Source organism: Amphiprion ocellaris, chromosome 9 (genome assembly GCF_022539595.1).
Source record: "Amphiprion ocellaris isolate individual 3 ecotype Okinawa chromosome 9, ASM2253959v1, whole genome shotgun sequence".
Classification (NCBI taxonomy): Eukaryota; Metazoa; Chordata; class Actinopteri; family Pomacentridae; genus Amphiprion; species Amphiprion ocellaris.
In genome coordinates this window covers 848,460-870,697 of record NC_072774.1, presented here as the reverse complement: position 1 = coordinate 870,697, position 22,238 = coordinate 848,460, and the positions used below count along the sequence as shown (strand labels likewise).

General features: G+C 38.6%; 1 protein-coding gene across 2 annotated transcripts; it reads left to right on the top strand.

Annotated features, from left to right (window-relative positions):
* The first annotated feature begins 2,707 nt into the window (after nucleotides 1-2,707).
* Nucleotides 2,708-21,109, top strand: zgc:158689 (uncharacterized protein LOC791177 homolog). 2 transcript variants are annotated; one of them, XM_023279469.3, is made up of 15 exons: nucleotides 2,711-2,977; nucleotides 5,251-5,376; nucleotides 5,452-5,527; nucleotides 5,596-5,682; nucleotides 7,138-7,199; nucleotides 7,417-7,488; nucleotides 8,016-8,153; nucleotides 9,765-9,917; nucleotides 10,088-10,264; nucleotides 12,059-12,635; nucleotides 15,006-15,210; nucleotides 17,493-17,555; nucleotides 17,708-17,861; nucleotides 17,943-17,983; nucleotides 18,784-21,109. In XM_023279469.3, exons 2-15 carry the CDS (start codon nucleotides 5,329-5,331, stop codon nucleotides 18,854-18,856), a joined length of 1,926 nt encoding a protein of 641 aa, XP_023135237.1. In that variant the 5' UTR covers nucleotides 2,711-2,977; nucleotides 5,251-5,328; the 3' UTR covers nucleotides 18,857-21,109. The 2 variants fall into 2 exon arrangements, with proteins under 2 accessions (XP_023135234.1, XP_023135237.1); XM_023279466.3 differs by having other exon boundaries at nucleotides 2,708-2,977; nucleotides 17,708-17,983.
* The last annotated feature ends 1,129 nt before the right edge of the window (nucleotides 21,110-22,238 follow it).

The window sequence follows — 22,238 nt, the reverse complement described above, 5'->3', positions numbered from 1 at the left end:
TTTTTTTTTTTTGCTTTGAGTATTTAAATGTGGAGTCTTTCTGAGAAACTAAATGAAGTTTTCTTTCTGTATTTTTTGTGTTTTCGTTTCTGTTCCTGTTTGGGGGCGTGGCCTCTTCTGATTGGCTGCCTCCTCACCTGCCAGTGAACACACCTGATCCTGATCCACTGATCGGCCTCCACACTGCTTCGGTTTATTTAATTACAGTCCAACCAGAAAATTACAAAATGAGGAATTTTTTTTCAAAGTTTGGAAAATAATGTTTCCAGAAAGTCCGACTGGGCGAGGAGCTCCATGAGGGTGAGAGGTTTTTAAAGAGTACTTTAGTGTCGCAGGAAGTTTTGTGTTCCCACAGAATACTGTATTACTTTATTTTATATTTTTTGGTTTGCCTCTGAAACAATCTAAAGACTAAATCATGTTTGACATTTGGGAAAAATAAAAGTTTAAGATGAAAAACTGCAACTCAGGTTTAAAGTAAAGCTGTAGTGATGCTCATTGGAGAGTAATCTAATCATTTAACCTGAACTAGGTTAAAAAAATTCAAAAAAACACCAGAAATACTCCATTTATCAGCCTGCTGCTGGGTTTGAAAGATGTTTTCGTCTTAAAAATCACCAAAAATAATTTTTAAAAAAATCAGAAATACTCCATTTAGCAGTTTTTTTCACCTAAACTAGTAGCATTAAATCGACTACTTATCCTAGTTGTGATTAAACTGATTGACAGAATTCATTCCAGTTGGTTCAACAGTTTCATTTTCCTAAATTTTAACTTCCTGCATTTCCTGCTACTCTTTAATGTGAAGCTCAGTTTATCTTTGTGTTATTTTGCAGTACTCTTGTGTCATCTGGCAGTACTTTTACGTGACCCTGCTGTACTTTTGCATTGTCTTGTTGTACTCTTTTGTTACTTTGCAGTATTTTTGTGTGGCCATGCAGTACTTTTCCATCACACTGCAATAGTTTTGTGTTAATGTGATACTTTTGCGATACATATGTGTTGTCTTTGAATACTTTTACTTTACTTTTGCATTGTCTTGCAATACTTTTGTGTCACCTCAAAATGCACTTGCATTACTTTGGGTACTTGTGTGTCATCTTGCAGTACTTTTGTGTTATTTTGCAATACTTTTCCATCACATTGCAATAGTTTTGTGTGACCTCAGATTATGTTTGTGTCACTTTGCAGTACTTTTGCAATATCCTCTGTTTCTTTCTGTGTCCTTTCTCTGAGTGTCCCTGGTCCCAGAGCTGGATGCTTCAGATGTGTGGTTGTGTTTTATGGTCCTTGTGTCCCACCCCCCACCTCTCTATCTCTACCTCTACCTCTCTATCTCTAACTCTACCTCTCTATCTCTACCTCTACCTCTCTATCTCTACCTCTACCTCTACCTCTACCCCTCTATCTCTACCTCTACCTCTCTATCTCTACCTCTACCTCTCTATCTCTAACTCTACCTCTCTATCTCTACCTCTACCTCTCTATCTCTACCCCTCTATCTCTACCTCTACCTCTCTATCTCTACCTCTACCTCTCTATCTCTACCTCTACCTCTCTATCTCTACCTCTCTATCTCTACCTCTACCTCTACCCCTCTATCTCTACCTCTACATCTCTACCTCTACCTCTCTATCTCTACCTCTACCTCTCTATCTCTACCTCTACCTCTCTATCTCTACCTCTACCTCTCTACCTCTACCTCTCTATCTCTACCTCTCTATCTCTACCTCTACCTCTCTATCTCTACCTCTCTATCTCTACCTCTACCTCTACCCCTCTATCTCTACCTCTCTATCTCTACCTCTCTATCTCTACCTCTCTATCTCTACCTCTACCTCTCTATCTCTACCTCTCTACCTCTACCCCTCTATCTCTACCTCTACCCCTCTATCTCTACCTCTACCCCTCTATCTCTACCTCTAACCCTCTATCTCTACCTCTCTACCTCTTCTGTCCCTCTCAACCCGCCCGGCCAGCAGCAGATGGGTCCCCCCACATTAGACCCGGGTTCTGCTTGAGGTTTTTTCCCTGTTAAAAGGGTGTTTTCCTGCCACTGTCTCCTTAGGGCTGCTCTGGGGGTTCAGGCATATGGGTTCTGTAAAGCGTCTTGAGACAATTTGACTGTAATTGGCACTATATAAATAAAACTGAATTGAATTGAATTGAATCCTGCAATACCTTTGTGTTGTCTTAGAATATGTTTACATTGCTCTGAAGTACTTTTGTATTGACTTGCAGTACTTTTGTGTTACCTTGAGTTCTTTTGTGTCATCTTGCAGTACTTTTACGTGACATCGCAGTACTTTGCATTACTTTGCAGTACTTTTGTGAGGTACTGCAGCTCAGTGAGTTGCTTACTGTGCAGTCATTGAGTGGTACTTAGCAGTACTTTTAGGGAGGTGATGCAACTCAATCTGATGCATTAAATGCAGCCTGGTTGTGTTCTGTATGTTGCAGTAAATGCAGTGTTGGCTGTACTGCAGGGCTCAGTGCGTTGCAGTAAATCGGTTCTGGTGGTACTCTGCATGTTGCAGTAAATGCAGGATGGCTGTGATAAATGTGCTGCAGTAAATGCAGCTCTGCAGCGGGGCCTCCTGTGTGGCAGCAGGAATGTGTGATGGCTGCAGAGCTGCAGAGTTCAGCTCATTATTCTCCCGCTGCTATTCAGCGCCGCTCCGGAGCCTCATTGTTATTCCGTCCGAGGAGGAGCGACAAGGAGCGAAGCTCAGAGAGGCTCCAGCGGCGGCGGACTCTGGTCCTGGCAGCTCCGGTAAGCGGCTCAGTGATGAGGAAAGGTACTGGACGGCACCGAATATCTGACCCGGATTCCTGGGAGTGAAGGGAGGCAGGGGGAGGCCATGTGAAAAAGGGGTGGAGGGCAGCAGATTTACAACCTCCCACCAGAAGAAAAGAGCTTCATTAGAGGCTCAGAGCGCAGGAAGCTACTCTGGTTCCCACAATGAGGACAGGAACGGTGAGTAAATGTTTTCTACCAGCAGCTGAAACATTCCTGCAAGTTTCTGATCAACAGGTTGCTGCTGCTAATGGAAACTTTACGCACTAATGGAAACTTTACGCACTAATGGAAACTTTACGCACTAATGGAAACTTTACGCACTAATGGAAACTTTACGCACAGAAACAACGCGTGCAGCTGCAGGGTTGGATTCCTGCTGGACTTTTTCTTATTATCTGAAGTCTGTACTGTTACTGATTCAACAGGCTTCACTTTTATAGGCTTTGAAGTTAAAGGAGAAAATGATCCTTTAGCTGCAACATCTCACAGCTAAAAGATGTCTGGAGACTAAATGTTCATGTGTCACTTAAAACAAACTAGCTGCAGATAATTTTTCTGCTTTATCCTTTAAAAAATGTCAGAAAATGACCAAAATATCACCGACAAGTGCTTTATTTGATCCAAAATCTGAATATATTTTAATTGCATATCACATAAAACAGAGAAACAGAACAAAACATTAAATTTTTTATTATTTTTACCTAAAAAATGACTCAAACAAACCAGCTGCATATTATTTTTCTGCTTTCTCCTGTAAAGTGTCGTCTACAAAGTGTTTAATTTGTGCCAAACCTGAATATATTTGCTGATGAATCGTTTAAAACGGATAAAAGCAGCAGATCTTTGCAGCATAGAAGCTGAAATCTGCTTTGGCTCATTTTTGCTTTAAAAATGATTCAAGCAAAAAAAAACTGCATATTATTTTTCTGCTATATTCTTTAAAAAATGTCAGAAAATGTCCAAAATATCACTGACAAGTGCTTTATTTGATCTCAAATCTGAATATATTTTACTTATATATCACAAAAACCAGAGAAAAGCAGTAAAATATTGAATTTTTTGGTATTTTAATTTGAAAAGTGACTCAAATAAAAAAGCTGCTTCTTATTTTTCTGCTTTATCCTTTAAAAAATGGCAGAAAAAAACAAAATATCATTGACAAATGTTTGATTTTATCCAAAATCTGAATATATTTTACTTTTACATCACATAAAATGGAGAAAAGCAACAAAACATTGATTTTTTTTTTTGTATTTTTACTTAAAAAGTGACTCAAACTAAGCAGCTGCATCTTATTTTTCTGCTTTATCCTTAAAAAAAGTCAGAAAAAGTCTAAAATCTCACTGACCAGTGCTTTATTTGACCATAAATCTGCGTCTTTGCTTGTTTTCTAAGCGTCGTGTTTATTCCTGAACTCGTTTGAGGAGCTTCATGAATGCAGTGTCTGTCTGATTCTTCCTTCGACCACCTGCAGACGTTTCCTCCTCAGACAGACCAGACTTTATTTCACATCTAAACGCTGCAGAACGAACCAAACGGAGCAGCAGACAGATTCCAGCCTTAATGAGCAGAACTCTGATCTGGGTCAGCGTTTCAGGAAAAACAAAGGAGGCTGTGGAGGGAAACCAGAGATGAAGCTTCCTGTTGGTCCAGATCCTCCATGTTCTTATCTGAAGGCCGCTCATCGGATCCAGGAGAAATATCTAGTTTCTGTCGTGTTGTGAAGCGATAAATGGAAACTGGCAGCAGATCGATGAGAAAACACCAGAGAGAAACACAGATCCTCCTCAGATCCTCCTCAGATCCTCCTCAGATCAGGTTTAAAGGTTCAGAGGATAAAAAAAGTTCAGTTTGATCCACAGCTGAGAATCATTTTTCCATTTTTAACCGACTTTCAAGTCATTTTGGTCAAAACTTTCTGTAATTTTGGTCAATTTCTAACAAACTTTGGACAATTAAGAGTCATTTTGGATGAATTTGAACCTTTTTGACAGATTTTGAGTCATTTAAGATGAATTTTAGTCATTTTGCACTAGTTTTTAACCTTTAAGTTCAGGTTTGAGTCTTTTTGTTTGGTTTCAAGTCATTCAGGAGGAGTTTGAGTCATTTTAGGTAAATATCAAGTCATTTAATGCACATTTTGAATAATTTCAGTCGGATTTCACCTCATTTTAATTCTGGATGTGTTTTTAATTATTCTGATCAAATTTCATTAATTCTAGATCAGTCCATTTGGACAAATTTCAGTAATTTTTGACAAATTCAGAGGAATTTTGGACTTTTTTCTGTAATGTTGGTCAGTTTTTAACCATTTTTAGATTATTTAGAGTAATCTAGTACACTTTTGAGTAATTTTGACAGATTACAAAAAATATTTTCTAACAGATTTTTAAAAATGCTAATAATATAAATACATTTTCTGGATGAAATATTAATTTGTTGTGTTTTAGGGGATCAGATTCTGTAAAGTTTAGAGACGAGAACATCTGAAGATCCACCAGCAGCAGCAAACCTCTGAGGAAAGGAAAATGTCTCGAACCGAGGAAGTGAACAAGATGACGGAGAACGTCTACAAGGTGACTTTTATTCTCTGGGTTTCACTGAATGCTCCTCTCAAACCGTTCCAGTTTAAACTGGTTCTGTGTGTTCAGGGCATCCTGGACCAGTTCAACCCCAGTCTGAAGAACTTTGTGGCGATGGGGAAGCACTACGAGAAGGCTCTGACCGGTGAGGATCTCTCTGCTCTGGTTCTGGTGGAAGTTTTGGGTTTTTCTGAAGTTCTGTGTCTTCTCCAGGGGTCACCGTGGCCGCTAAGGGCTACTTCGACGCTCTGGTTAAACTGGGAGAACTGGCCAGCGACAGCCAAGGCTCCAAGGAGCTGGGTGAGTGCTGGAAGTGAAAGTTTGCAGAGCGACCGGGCCGAGGACGCAGGGGGAGAGTGGACCCATTGTTGGGAGATTAACAACACCACATGATCTCATTGTGATGCTGAAAACAGCGGGGGAGGCGGCAGGAGAGTCGGAGGGCGATGAGCCAACGGCCTCCAGAGAGGACCAGAGCTCCCAGTGAAGTTCCAAATGAAGCTCCAGCCGAGGCTCAGCAGCAGCTTAGAGCAACTTTATCTGAAAAAAATCATTTAGAGCAACTTTAACTGAGAAAAAAAAACAGTTTATACCAACTTTATCTGGGTGGAAGAGCAGCTGTAATCAGTTTTAGCTCACTTTACAGTAATCAGATTACTTTTATTTGGATGGAAGAGCAGCTACAATCAGTTTTAGCTCACTTTACAGTAATCAGATTACTTTTATTTGGGTTGAAGAGCAGCTACAATCAGTTTTAGCTCACTTTACAGTAATCAGATTACTTTTATTTGGGTGGAAGAGCAGCTACAATCAGTTTTAGCTCACTTTACAGTAATCAGATTACTTTTATTTGGGTGGAAGAGCAGCTACAATCAGTTTTAGCAAACTTTACAGTAATCAGATTACTTTTATTTGGGTGGAAGAGCAGCTACAATCAGTTTTAGCTCACTTTACAGTAATCAGATTACTTTTATTTGGGTGGAAGAGCAGCTACAATCAGTTTTAGCTCACTTTACAGTAATCAGATTACTTTTATCTGGGTGGAAGAGTAGCTACAATCAGTTTTAACTGTGTATTGTGTCACTTTGCAGTAATCAGATTACTTTTATTTGGGTGGAAGAGCAGCTACAATCAGTTTTAACTGTGTATTCTGTCACTTTACAGTAATCAGATTACTACGTTTTATATTTTAGTACATTTTTAAACAATTTTTTGGCAATTCTGAGTAATCTTGGACACATTTTGGAATGACTCACAGGTTTTGAATTATTTCAGCTGAATTTCTTCATTTTGGACAAACAGTATTTTACTGCTTCACTGGTTTTTAGTTGCTCAATGATCTTCCTGGATCTTTTTCCATCTTTGTTGAGTCTCTCAGTCACATTTTTCTCTTCCTCTGTTCAGTTCTGTTCCATGTGGATTCATGATGCAGACATAGATAGACCCAGTCCATAGGTCCACAACTGAGGAAGTTCTGCTGCTCACAGCTCATTTTAGAACCATGTTCATCAGTTAGGTCAATTATGGACATTTTTTGGGTCACTTTGGACAATGTTTAGTAACTTGGGACACATTTTTAATAATTTGGAACAATTTTTGTCACTTGTGACAGATGTTGGGTTGTTCTGGATCAATCTTGAGTCCTTCCTGACATTTTTAATGTCAGACAGGTTTTGAATAAATTTGAACTAGTTGTGGACACATTTTGGACATTGTGGTGTTCACTTTGTTCCTTTGCCGTGCTGCTTGTTGCAGGAGACACCCTGTTCCAGATGGCCGAGGTCCACCGACAGATTCAGGTGCAGCTGGAAGACGTGGTGAGATCTAAATCCTGTCACACTGGGATGGTTTTTACACAGAGAGGGGCTCATGTTTGATTTTTTTTTTTTTTTAAGCAAACATGAAAAATATCACCTGCTTAAAGACAAATTAGTGGGCAGAAATTCTACTCTGCATCAGAAAACTGCATGTTCTGAGGATCATATTAAAGTGAACTTTCTGTTTAATGCTTTCTGTGACTTCATCCATCAACAGTTGAAGCTGTTTCACTCTGAGCTGCTGGCCCAGTTGGAGCAGAAGCTGGAGCTGGACATCAAATACCTCACAGTAAGTCAACAGAAGACTGAAATATCACACTCAGAAGGTTTGCACATCAGTCAGGACGATACAAGAACATTTAAAGTTCCTGAAGATCTCCTGGAGTCCAGTTAAATCCATCATTAAGAAATGGAAGGAAGATGGAACATGAATGAATCTGACTAGAGCAGGACGTCCTCAAGACCTGAGAGACTAGAGAGGGAGGCCACCAAGACTCCTATGACTCCTCTGAAGGAGAATGAGACTAGAGAGGGAGGCCACCAAGACTCCTATGACTCCTCTGAAGGAGAATGAGAGTAGAGAGGGAGGCCACCAAGACTCCTATGACTCCTCTGAAGGAGTTACTAGCTTCATGACGTGAAGCATGGTGGTGACATCATCATGACATGAAGCACGGTGGTGACATCATCATGACATGAAGCACGGTGGTGGCAGCATCATGGTGTGAATTTATATTAAAATGAATGTGTTTTGCCTGAACTCTGCTCTTTAACATTACTTTTATTGAATCCTCTCCGACTCGTTGCTTCCATCAGGCCACCTTGAAGAAGTACCAGAGTGAGCGAAGGTCCAAGTCCGAGTCCATCGAACGCTGCCAGTCTCAGCTGAAGAAGCTCCGCAGGAAGAGTCAAGGCAGCCGCCATCCCAACAAGTATGGGGACAGAGAGATGCAGGTGAGACGACGTTAACGTTAGACGTCCTTCTTTAGACTCATCTCTGACATGTTTCTGTCCTTTAGGACAAACATGGATTCATTTCTGACAGGTTTTCACTAATTCTGGACCAGTTTTCTGTCATTCAGGACCAAGTTTGAGTAATTTTGTACACTCAGACATTGTGGATGAGTTTTTGAACAGGTTTTGTCTAATTTTGAAAAAGTTTTTAACAGTTTTTGGCAAGTTTATGTCAATTTGGACAAATTCAGTCATTTTGGACACTTTTAAAATAATTTTAATCAGATTTTTGTAAAAATATGAGACGCTTTGAACTTGAATATCTCCATGTTTCCAGACTTTTCCTCTCCAGACTCATCATCAGTAGATGTTTCTCCATGCTGGATGGATCTCCAACAAGTTTCAGAGCCATGCTGCATTTATTTATTCATCCAGTGGCTTTGGTTTTCCTCCCAGTCTCTCTTGTGATCTCAGTTTTGTGTCTTGTTTTGTCGTTTTGTGTCTCATTTTTGTTGTTTTCATCATTTTGTGTCCTGTTTTTGTTGTTTTGTGTCTAATTTTTGTCTTTTTCTGTGTCGTTTTGTGTATTTTTCTGTGTCGTTTTGTGTCTTTTGAAAATGAATTGCATGTTCACAGCCTCTAAAAACTTTCTGCTCTGTTCTCTGTTTGTGAGCCGTGCCACGTGTATTTTCCTGCTGGTTTTAGATCCATGCTCAGCGTTCCGGCAGGTTACAGAGCAGATCTGTGTGGCGTAAACGAGATTAAAGAGAAAAATCTGCTGCAGCTGATTTCTCCCAGCACAAGCAGTCAGTGAATGGAATGAGAGGATTTAGCTGCTGGAAGGAGAATAAGAAGGAACGGTTTTATGGTTCTAATGATGCTATCGGTGTGAAACTGACAGGAAGTGATGTCACAAGCTTACATTGTGCAGTAAAGGTTAGTGGTCCTTCCAGACCTGGAGACGTTTTCCATCCCATAATCCACATATTAAACCCTAAAACATCAGTAGTGTGTAAATGTTCTGGTCCTGAGACCAAATCTATAAAACTAGGAGAAAAGAATGTTTAAAATATTTTAAATCCAAAATAAGTCTGGAGTTTCCCTAAAATACCATTTTTCTCTTGTCCATCCCCTGATGACCAAACTGGATCTAATAAAACAGTTAGAATCTAATTTAAATCTACTTTTATGGTTTTATTTTTTCATCCATGTCTCTGTATTTGTGGGAACATTTTTTAATCAACATAATATTTCAAATAATAATTATTATTCATGGAACAACATGTTAGCAGAACCTGGTGATGATGTTTTTTGTCGTTTTGTGTCTCATTTCTGTCGTTTTGTGTCTCATTTCTGTCGTTTTGTCTCGTTTCTGTCGTTTTGTGTCTCATTTTTGTCATTTTGTGTTCTGTTTTTATTGTTTTATGTCTTGTTTTTGTCATCTTGTCATGCAATAAAATGCTACCATTGATGTGGAAGCTGAGCCAATCAATAGCTATTATTGATCAATACGGAGCAGAACACTGGAGAAGAGAAGGTTGATTTTTCAAACATTTAGAAGCCCAGATGTCCTCATGCGTTCTTATTGAGTTTATTTTTGTTTTCCTCCAGTTTGTGGAGCTGATGAGCCGTCGGCAGGTGGAGCTGGACTCTCTGGTGGCTTCAGGTTATAAGTCGGCGCTGACCGAGGAGCGGCGGCGGTACTGCTTCCTGGTCGACCGGCAGTGCTGTGTCACCAAACTGCTCACTAACTACCACTCCAAGGTGATCTTTCAGAAAGAGTCCCCTCATTTTTCTACATTAGTAACAGCCTGATGACTCTGAAGATGCAGAAACTAGAAATGAGATCAGAGTGTCCAGACTGTGTTTTCCGTGGAGCTCGTGTCTTCAACGCTGCTGTTCTTCTCTCTTTATTGCTTCTGAACTTCCTCCAGGTCAGAGAGCTCCTGTCTCAGAAACTGTCGTCGTGGCAACAGTCGTGTTCTCAGCCAACGAAGCTTCCTGAACGAGCTCTGAACCTGCTGAGACACACGGCGCCTCAGAGCCCCGGAGCCGCCGGGATCGCCGAGGTCCTCCGACACGCCAAGATGGGTTCAGCTCAGCCGGAGCAGGTCCTCATCCTGTAGAGCTTTAAAGTTCTCAGTGTTACTCTGCTCATCATCAGTAGATGTTTCTCCATCATCAGTAGATGTTTCTCCATCATCAGTAGATGTTTCTCCATCATCAGTAGATGTTTCACCATCATCAGTAGATGTTCCTCCATCATCAGTAGATGTTCCTCCATCATCAGTAGATGTTTCACCATCATCAGTAGATGTTTCTCCATCATCAGTAGATGTTTCTCCATCATCAGTAGATGTTTCACCATCATCAGTAGATGTTTCTCCATCATCAGTAGATGTTTCTCCATCATCAGTAGATGTTTCACCATCATCAGTAGATGTTTCTCCATCATCAGTAGATGTTTCTCCATCATCAGTAGATGTTCCACCATCATCAGTAGATGTTTCACCATCATCAGTAGATGTTTCTCCATCATCAGTAGATGTTTCACCATCATCAGTAGATGTTTCTCCATCATCAGTAGATGTTTCACCATCATCAGTAGATGTTTCACCATCATCAGTAGATGTTTCACCATCATCAGTAGATGTTTCTCCATCATCAGTAGATGTTTCTCCATCATCAGTAGATGTTCCACCATCATCAGTAGATGTTTCTCCATCATCAGTAGATGTTTCTCCATCATCAGTAGATGTTTCTCCATCATCAGTAGATGTTTCTCCATCATCAGTAGATGTTTCTCCATCATCAGTAGATGTTTCTCCATCATCAGTAGATGTTTCTCCATCATCAGTAGATGTTTCTCCATGCTGGATGGATCTCCAACATGTTTCTGAGCCATGCTGCATTCATTTGATTGATCCATTAGCTTTGGTTTTCCTCTCAGGGTCATTTTTGGATGTTTCTGTGGCTTTGAACCGGTTTTAGGTGATTTGGGGTGGGTTTTTTTTTTTTCAATAATTTTAGAGGCAAGTTTATGTCATATTTTGGCAAATGAGGTCATTTTGGACACTTTTTTTCATTTTCAACCAAGTTTGTGCCATTTTGGGCAACTTGTCAGTCATTTTGAATGGGAATATTTCCAGTTTTTGGTCATTGTTGATAAATTTTCAAAATGTTTGGGCAAGTTTATGTCATTTGGCACAAATTTTAAGTCATTTTGGGCAATTTTGACTAATTTGGGGTAATAATGTTCCAGTTTGTGTCATTATGTAAAGAATTTAAAACGTTTTGAACAAATTTCAAATAATTATGGACAATTTTATGTCATTTTAAGAAGTCTGGAGTCATTTTGGTCAATATTTGTCTGTCATATTAGACAATGTTTACTCACTTTGGATCATCTTTAATTCATTTTGGAAGAGTTTCAGCGATTTTAGAACTATTTCTAGTCATTTTGGATGGTGGATCAGTAATTCTGAACAGATTTCAAGCAAATTTGAAATAATTTTCAAAAAGTTAAGTCATTTTAAATTCTTTTGGCAATTTTTCCAGTTATTTCTGATCATTTTTGCTCATTTTGAACAATTTCTAACTAATTTTCCGTTGAGTTTGAGTAATTTTTGGAAACTTTGGAAATTTTTTGAATAATTTTGTCCAATTTTTGGATCCATTTTGAGTCACTCTGAACAGTTTTTGTCATTTTGGACATTTTTGAAATAATTTTTGACAATTTTTGGTCACTTCAAAGTTTTAAGTAATTTTTAACAAATTTTAACTCATTTAAAAAAAAAGTCTCGAGTCATTTTGGACAATTTAGACAGATTTCAAACAAAAGTGAAAAGTTTTAATTCTTCAGATGTGTAACTGATCCATGATGGACCTCTGGTTTGTTTGTCCAGCGGCTGTCGGTCCAGGAGGTTCCTCCTCTGCTGAACGGAGACTCCAGTCGCCTCCAGCAGCAGCGTTCTCCTCCTCCCTCCTCCCAGAGCGACGCTGCTCCTCAGGGTTGTCCTCAGACCTTCAGCTCTGCCGCCGGAGCTTCATCCAGAGGAGCTTCTCCTCAGCAGCCCGGCTCTTTGCTCAGCTCCAGCCCCGTTCCAGACGCCTCCACCCCGACCACCTCCTCCTCCTCGTCCTCCTCGTCCTCCTCCTCCTCGGCCCAGCAGGCCTCCCTCCTCCTGGCCTCCAACACCTCCACCCTGTCCCCCTGCCTCATCCCGTCCACCGTCATGTCCCTCAGCCAGGTGTCTCCGGACGGCGGCTCCTGTCAGGGTGTGACCGTCCCCATCGCCCACAGCGCCCCCCACAGCCCGCCGCTGGCCCACAGCGCCCCCCTGAGCCGGGCCATGACCCCCCAGCCGGGCCCCGGAGGCAGCAGCAACCCCTGGCTGCTGAGGGCCGCAGAGATCAGCGCCACGGCGACGCTGCCGTTACCGCGGCGACCGGTCAGCGAGCTGAGGCTGGGCGGCTTCCAGGGTGAGCCTCAGGTCTTCATCTTCTCTCCTCATCCAGCAAACACAAACACAGAGAAGCTTTTTGTAACTGAACCTTGTTGAATCTGCCTTTCTGTGTTCAGGAAATGAATCCAGTTATTTCATCAGAGCAGGTTTAGAACTAAGCTTAGGGGCTGTTCTGTTTGTCATTTTCGGTCTCCTTTGTCTTGTTTTGTGTCTCATTTTTGTCGTTTTGTTTCATTTTTGTCATTTTGTGTTCGTTTTTGTAATTTTGTGTCCTGTTTTTGTCAATTTCTGTCATCTTCTGTTTCATTTTTGTCGTTTTGTGTCTCTTTTTTGTCATTTTCTGTCTTGTTTCTGTGGTTTTGTGTCTTTCTTCTGTCGTTTCCATCATCAACAGTGTTCTTACAGAATGTGTAGAGCAAAGCTATGTCCTCTCTTCTATTTTTCATATATTCATCACATTGTCAGGCTCGATTGAATGTCTCACTCTACCTCATATTATCAGTATCAGACTCATTCTTTGGACTGTTTTCCATCAGTCAGTTTGTCCTCTTGGTCAGCAGTAACAGCAGCTAAATATCTAGCTTCTACTGCTGAGAAAAAGATCACATTAGCATGGATTAGCAACCCTGTTACTGTGATTAGAGTAGGGTTAGCAAACAGCACAGAAAACATGGAATAAAAATGCTACCATTGATGGGTATTATGGTCCAGATCTGGGATGAAGATTCGGTTATAAAAGCTCACAGGGGGAAAGGATCAGACTAATTCCTGGACATGTTTTCTGTGGTGGAGACGAGGTAGAATCAGAGAAACCCTCCTGAACCCTCCTGTTGGCTTCGTTTCTCAGGAACAGTAATGATGATCCTGGGTCATGTTTCATTCTGTGTTGTTCTTTAACTCTAAGATCACAGTCCAATGAGGAGAATTCACTTGTTTTTCATAAAAAAATGCATTTTTAAAACATTTTAAAAACTTAAATCAGAATGACCTACATCTAAAATACAGTAGTTTTACATGACATAGATTTTTAGAAATATTTTAGAACATTTCCTGCAGAAAACAAGAAGGAGATGTATTTTTTCTGCAGACCTCTGATTGAATTAACATCCCAGTGAAGTAAAAACTAAATAAGAGCAACAACAGTCCAGATTTATGTGTAAAACATCATGAGGCAAAGGGAATCTGACTTCACTTGAGGTTTAAAAAACAACAGAAAATATAGTTTCTAAAACAGTTTCAGTGAATCCTGCTCACTTTATTTTGGGACTTTATCCAAAGAGTTGAGTGAATAATAATAATAATAGATGTGACTCCAGCATGCAGTAGAGTCTTTAACCCTCCTGGTAGGGTCACTTGTCAGGAACAGCAGTGATAAAATCCCAATAAACAGTTTATATCTCATTATTAACTCCATTAATAACCATTTCTGTCAATATTTAGCTTAGTGATGTTCTTTAGCTCACACAAATCACGGTTCAATGAGGATAATTCACTCCTTTTTCATTCAAAAATGCATTGTAAGCTTTTTTTAAAATGTAAATTGGAATGACCTACATTTAAATTACAGTAGTTTTACATGATGTTGATTTATTTTTTTTTATTTCACATTTTACATTTCACATTTAGAATTTTTTTGTTTTTATGGAGTTAATAAATGAACATGTCTTCTGTTCAGGGTGCAAATATGTGAAATGAACCGTTTTATATGTTGATTATTAAGCTGAGCAGAAGAAGTTTCACACCGAAAAAAATGCTTTGAGCAATTTTTAAAAACATTTTTTTGCTTTAAATTTGAGCCCCAACATAAACAGGAGGGTTAAACAGGTTTAATTTCTGACAGTTTGCTCGATATTTGTGCAACACTTCTGTCATTAAACAGGAAACACTCTTTACTTTTCAGATGCATTTTATACATAACATTATTACATTAACCTAAAGTTAGCTAGTGCTATAGCAAGCTAATTTAGCATAACATTATTACATTAACCTAAGGTTAGCTAGTGCTACAGCAAGCTAACATAGCATAACATTATTACATTAACCTAAAGTTAGCTAGTGCTATAGCAAGCTAATTTAGCATAACATTATTACGTTAACCTAAGGTTAGCTAGTGCTACAGCAAACTAATATAGCATAATATTGTTAGTTTAACCTAAAGTCTGTCAGTTAGCGCTATAATAATGTTGTTAGCTTAGCTTAATGTAAGCTACTTAGCCTTTTAGACAGTTAATAACATTCTTTTATTGCTGGTTAGCTGTTATATTACTGTTTTAGTGAACAGAACTGATCAGAAATCTGACATTAGCGAGGCTAGAATACAGAATGATTTTCATAAAATTATTTTTGTAATGTTAAATAAACTCTGTATTTTAATTTTCCCCTCCAGGCTCCAGCCTCCCCAGGATGCTGCCTCTATCTGGACCTTCTCGGGTGGAGGCCATGTTTGCTCACACGCCTGGAGCATCTGACGGCGGCAGAGGTTTAGGAGGCGGAGCTTGTTTACTGCACTTCCTGCCTGGAGATTACATCACTCTGCTCATCTCTGAGCCCAGAGACGGATGGCACTACGGCCAGAACGAACGGACCGGACGGTAAGAACACGACTTTATCCTGGAGGCGTCTTTTAGCCTTCAGAGGACTTAGATCAAAAACCTCCTTCTCCTCTCTAAGGTACCGTAGACAGACCATAATACTCTCTACACTGGAAAAAATGCCCCTCTCAAAACAGGAACAAAAAAACTAATTTCAAGGAACTTGAAGTGAAAAAATCTGCCAATAGAACAAGTGAAAAATGGCTTGGTAAGATTTGTTGAAATAAGATATGATATTTAGAATACTGAGATCTTAAAATTAGCTGGGAAAACTTATTTTAAGCTGTATTTTACCAGGATTGTCAGGCTTAGCTGTCTTTAAAAAAGTCAGACATGCTAAAAAATAGTAGTTTTTCACTCACAAATAGATTTTTGTTTTCATGTAACCTTCTAATTTGAGATGTATTAAACCTCCTGTTGTCCTCATTTACGGGCACCAAAAAATATTGTTTCCTTGTCTGAAAAAAATCCAAAAATTCAGCAAAAAAATTCTCCAAATTTCTGAAAATTTACAAAACCTTCAGGAAGGAAATTCCAATAATTCCTTAAAAGTTTCCCTTAAAAGTTTTTTTTTTTTTTTAAATCTCCAAAATTTGGCAAGAAAATTTGTGTAAATATTTTCAAAAAATGAGTAAAAATCTTCAAAAAAAAATCCTAAAAATATCTAAAGTGATTCCATATATATCAGTAAAACTTCTAATGTTTTCTTTAAGAACATTCACATAAAAATCAACCAAAATGCAGTGAATTTTGCTGGATTTTGGTTGATTTTTATGTGAATGTTCTTAAAAAAACATTTTTAACATTTCTTTTTTACACCAAAAAATGTTCAAAGATTTCCCCAAAATGCTGAAAATGTGGACATCAGAAGTTTCACTGTGAAAATATATTTTTTTCCACATTTTCAAACTTTAAAATGGGTTAATTTTGTCCCACAGGATGACAGGAGGGTTAAATTTATTTTGAGTTTTCTTGTAAAATTCAACTCAAAAGAAGATAATTTCCAGATTGTTTGACTGAACAAGATATTTAAGATGCATTGTCTTAAAACAAGTCCCTCCATCTGCTGAAATGTCTCTTGTTAAGTGAATTTATCTTAAATCAAGTGGGATGAGACATTTGGACTAAAAATAAGACACATAGACTTGGTAGGATTTTGAGTTTTTGCTGTGTATATAGTCTTCTCTGAATCCTAAAACCTGCAAATGGGTTTAAAAAGTAAGTTACCTTTTTTAAAAAATGCCCAAAAGGACTAAAAACAGAATCATCAGAGCTTCACTTTCCAACAGTCAGTGAACACATCATGTGTGACGTATAAACTTAGTAATCACTTTATTCCACATCTCATTTAAAATTTCGCCAAAACTAAACAGTTTGCACTGAAAATATTTTGTGAAAAACAAAAAATTCAGCATTTCCTGATGCAACCAAAAAGTCATGACTGACTCAGATGTGACCAACAGTGAAGGGACAAAAATTCAGAGAGTTTACAGATTCCACAGAGAGACAATAAATGCAGCGTGGCTCAGAAACAGTGAACAGGGGAGCAGGTTGTTGGAGATCCATCCAGCATGGAGAAACATCTACTGATGACGATGAGCAGAGTAGAGAGGAAACATGGAGATATTCATGTTCAATGTGTCTCAAAATTTGACAAAAAACTTAATTAAAACTATTTTTAAAAGTGTCAAAAAATTACTTAATTTGTCCAAATTGACATAAACTTGTCAAAAATGATTCAAATAGTTTTTGAAATTGCATAAATTAATTAAAAATGTCTGAGTGTCCAAGATCACTCAAAACTGGTCCCAAATAAAAAGAAAACTTGACAAAAACCAGACAGAAAGCCATAAAACAAGACAAAATTACAGAAATGAGACAGAAAATGACAAAAAACAAGCAGTAATGACACAAAATAACAAACGAGACACAAAACAGAAAACGACTAAAAGTAGACACAAAACAACCCAAAGGACACACAAGATGACAAAAACGAGACCAAAGAATTACACAAACAAGACAAAATGACAAAAGAGACAAAACTGAGACAAGAGAGACTGAAAGGAAAACGTCAGTTCTCCCTTCTTCATGGTTGTTCTGTTTCCAAAGAGCTGCTGGACGACTTCAGATTGAAAAATGAACCAACAGTGAAGAAAAACAAGACAATATATTCATAAAAGACAACAGACGGTGACTTTAAGGGGTTTTCTTGATCACACAGATTCTTTAAACTTGTATTTTGTTCCTAGATTTTAACATGAAGTTGCTATTTTCCTCCTCAGGAAAGGCTGGTTCCCGTTCTCCTACACTCAGCCTCAACACAACCAGACGGATCTCCTGGAGAGGTGAGGACAGACTCACGAAGATGTTTTCAAACCCAACGACGCACATTTTCCTTCTGTGTTCTCAGTAAAAACATCAGCAGCTGTTTGTCTTCCCGCTGCCTCTCCCGGCTTCTCTTTCTGTGTTTTTAATCCTTGTTTATCTCTTCCTGCAGCTCGCTCTTCCTATCTAAAGCCAACAGCACCAGCACCGGGCAGCTGGACAAGCTGTCGGCGCTCACGCCCCAGTCGGAGGACGAGCGAAGCCTTCCGCCCCAGAGGGTCAGCACCTTCAGGCCCCGCCCATACAGCATGGCCGACAGCAACAAGGTGGGAGGAGCCGCAGGTGAAGCCTCAGAGGTCGTCATGGTAACCAGAACTAACGGTGATGATGGTCTGTTTGTGTTCCAGATCACCTCAGAGCTGACCTCCCCTCCTCCTTCACCCAGCAGGTAACCTCCTCAGCTCATGGCTGATGATGATGATAATAATAATGAACTAGAAAAGCTCTTAGAGAGTACAGTCCTCCTCCAAAGCTGCTCACTCCCCCATATGGCAGAAATGTTGGTTGCTGATGATCAGAAATCATTGCAACATAGAATGTGGCCTAGCTGATCTCTAGCTTACAGGAAGTGATAATTCTCACATTTCTGGACAAATTTTCTGCATTTTTGGATCATTTTCAAGTCGTTTTAGGCTAATTTTGAGTCATTTTGGATGATTTTTAAAGCATCTTGGACAAATTTAATGTCATTCTGGATCATTTTTAATCATTTGAGAGAAATTCTGACTGATTTTGGATCTTTTTCCAGTTATTTTAGACTATTTTCATGTCATTCTGAACAAATTTTCATCATTTCACATCATTTCTGGAAATTTTCTGGAATTTTGGATCATCAAATCATTTTGAATCATTTTGGATGATTTTTGAAGCATCTTGGACAATAAGGGTTAGAGTGGTCTGACCCCCTTTCTGTAGTTTGGGAGAAAAATGGGTTCAAAGTTTAGGGTTTTCCAGAATGTTCTAACATTGGAAGCTCCACTGTAGCACTGGTTGTGGAGGCTTTTAGTTCTTCTGAATGAGAAATTAGCATTGTCAGTCTTTGGGTTTAGCCTAAAATGCTGTTTTATATGAACAGAAGCCCAACTCTGGAGGTAAATTTCACCAGATATTGTGGACAGATCTTTAGTTTCTCTGTTTATTTCTCTGCAGCTCTTGGTAATTCCCATTTTTCTGGTTTCCTGCTTCCAGGCCGAACCCGTTCGCTCACATCCGCCTCAGAAAAACTGTCACCAACGACCGCTCGGCTCCGATCATCGAGTGAGTTTTGACTTCCTGCCGTCTGGTCCGTCAGTCCATCCAGCCAACGGACTCCAGATGATGTTTGTTCGACTCTAGTTTGTCCTGTTCTGTTTAATCCCATCCAGTTTGTGTTTCAGAACGTTTTTAAAGCAGATCTACTCTAAATGTGGTTTAGTTCTGAGGAGAAAGGAGAAATAATCGATGTAACGTCTGAAACATCTGCCTGAGTGAGCCTTAAAATGAAACCTAGTCTACTTTTTATGGCCGTATTTAGAGTAACTAACATGTTTTAATTTGTTTTTGTGCCACATTCAGAGAAGTTTCTGCTGATTTAGGGACTGGGTCCTGATAGCCTAAAGGTTTAATGAAGTGTTTGGGAAGAGGACAGGCTCCTTCTCTGCTTTTTCTCCATTTCAATGAAGGTGTTAAAATTTAAATTTTAAAATTTAAATTTAAGTGTCTTTTTTTGTTATTTTAAACCATGATTATTTGGATTTTAATGAATGAAACAGACACGCCGAGTCATTTTTGTGTCTCTTTTTGTTTAGTTCCTGGACAGAGTTGTTCCTGTCGGATAGATTTTCTGTTTCTGCTGCTGTTCGGTTTATCGATTATCGGATCAATTTAGCTCAAAATGCCAAGAAAAACAACATCCTGCCTTAATTTTGAGCAGAGAAACAAACTTTAGAGCGTTTGGATCGAGGTTTTATTAGAAGAAGTGTTTTCTTTAGGAAGTAGCTCACTGTGGAGGGTTTCAGGTCTTCTGGATGAGAGATGTTCGTGCTTCGTCTACGGGTTTGATGTCTCCTCGGTTCCTTTTTTCCAAACCTGAAGCTCTTGACGTCTGTTGTAGCCGACTAGCTGCACGTTTAGCAGAATCTGAGAGAGAGAGAGAGACGAGAAGGATGAGGTTTAACAGGAGGAAACGGAGCTGAGAAAGTGATGAAGAAAGTTTACGGGAAAGTTGAGCGACGTCTGAGAAAGTGTTTGTGGTAAAACTCTGAAAATGAAGTAATAGTTCTTCTAACTGCCACCAGTTGCTGTGATCTTTTAGCACCTTGAAGATAGAAAAGTTGTAGAAAATCTAACGGCACGTGAATCTATTTAATCGTGACGGCAGCGTGTTGGAGCCAACGCCTGTAAATAGCTGAAAACATGCAAATGTATAACTTTTATTTCCTTTGAAACTCATATTTCACTTCGGTAGAACAACTTCAGATGCTAGAAAACCTGAAAAACTGTTGAATTCAGCCTCCAGCACTGGTTATTTCTACCATTACTGCCCTCAGAGTCTTTAATTTCTGTTTTAAATGGAGTAATATCCATTAATTTCTCTTTATATCAAAGGAAATCTCAGCTGGAATCCAGTATTAGTAGCAGAAAAGTAAACTTTTACTGAGTTTGACAAAAACAGGACACAAAATGACAAAAACAAGACACAAAACAACAAACGAAACACAAAACAACAAAAACAAGACACAAAATGACAAAACGAGACACAAAGACAAAAACGAGACAGAAAACAAAAAAACGAGACAAAATGACAAAAACGAGACACAAAACGACAAAAACGACATAAAACAAAAATGAGACACAAAACAACAGAAATAAGACACAAAATGACAAAAACGAGACACAAAACGATGAAAATGAGACAGAAAATGCCAAACAAGACATAAGACAAATACGAGACACAAAATGACAGAAATGAGACACAAATCGACAGAAACGAGACACAATACAACAAAAAAGATACAAAATAACAAAAACGATAAAAACGATAGAAAATGGCAGAAGCGAGACACAAAATGACAGCTCGAACAATTACTTTGTTAATAACAATAATTTAAATATTAAAAGATAACAAGTATTGTAGCAATAACTACAAAATCAAACATACAAAGCATTACAAAATGACAAAACACTGAAAAAAATACAAACATTAGTAGTGAAAAAAAACTGTAGAATAGAAATAATTGATCAAAATGAGGCTGTTGTTCCATGAAATCCTGATCAAATCTGACGGTTTCCTAATAACAGAAAATGTTGTTTTAATGCTTCGTGTTTACAGATCTGCAGAATATTTTCAGCTGAAACTGTCCTGATGAAAACAAAGCGTTCCACTGAAGTGAAATCTGGTTTAAACATAAATCCTTAAAGTCCTCGCATTCGTGCAAAAGAAAAAAAAACTGCATCGATAAGAAATCCTGACTGCAGAAGTTGAGCTGTGATGAGGAATGTTGACATGTTGTGAAATAAAAGTTCTATGAAAGAAGTTTTTCTCCTTATAGTCTTTATAAACAGTTTAAATGTGTTTTCTGCATCATATTTTTTATCTTATTTAGCGCTCAGATGTCTCTCTGAATAACTCCCAGCCCCGTATTTTATTATTCCCGCTTCTCTAAGTCGAGTCACGCTGCTGTGGAACAAGGAATTCATTTTTCTGTAAATCTGATTGCAGATTTTTCTCTCTAAGCCTCTGAATGATCAAACTGTGTTCAGGATTATTTTTAAAAACTCTGAGCTGCTCCAGAAAACCCAGCATCACGTTTTCTGTCACAGAAAGGAGGTTTGCTTTGGAGCCTAGAAAGTCAGCAGACTTTAACGCTCGACTTTTATCTATTACCTTGTTTTGGACAGTTTTTAGCTAAATTTGGACAGTTATTAGCTCATTTAGAACAGTTGTTAGCTCATTTTACACAGTTATTAGCCCATTTCAGACAGTTATTAGCTCATTTAGAACAGTTATTAGCTCATTTTGGACAGTTATTAGCTCATTTCAGACAGTTATTAGCTCATTTAGAACAGTTATTAGTGCATTTTAGACAATTATTAGCCCATTTTAGACAATTATTAGCCCATTTTAGACAATTATTAGCCCATTTTAGACAATTATTAGCCCATTTTGAACAGTTATTAGCTCATTTTGGACAGCTATTAACTCATTTTAGACAGCTCATTTTAGACAGTTATTAGCTCATTTTAGACAGTTGTTAGCTCATTTTAGACAGTTGTTAGCGCATTTTGGCAAACACTTATTAGCTCATTTTACACAGTTAATTCATTTTAGAGAGTTGTTAGCTCATTTTAAACAGTTATTAGCTCATTTTAGACAATTATTAGCCCATTTTGAACAGTTATTGGCTCATTTTGGACAGCTATTAGCTCATTTTAGACAGCTATTAGCTCATTTTAGACAGTTCTTAGCTCATTTAGAACAGTTATTAGCGCATTTTAGACAATTGTTAGCCCATTTTGAGCAGTTATTAGCTCATTTTGAACAGTTATTAGCTCATTTTGGACAGCTATTAGCTCATTTGAGACAGTTCTTAGCTCATTTAGAACAGTTATTAGCGCATTTTAGAAAATTATTAGCCCATTTTAGACAATTATTAGCCCATTTT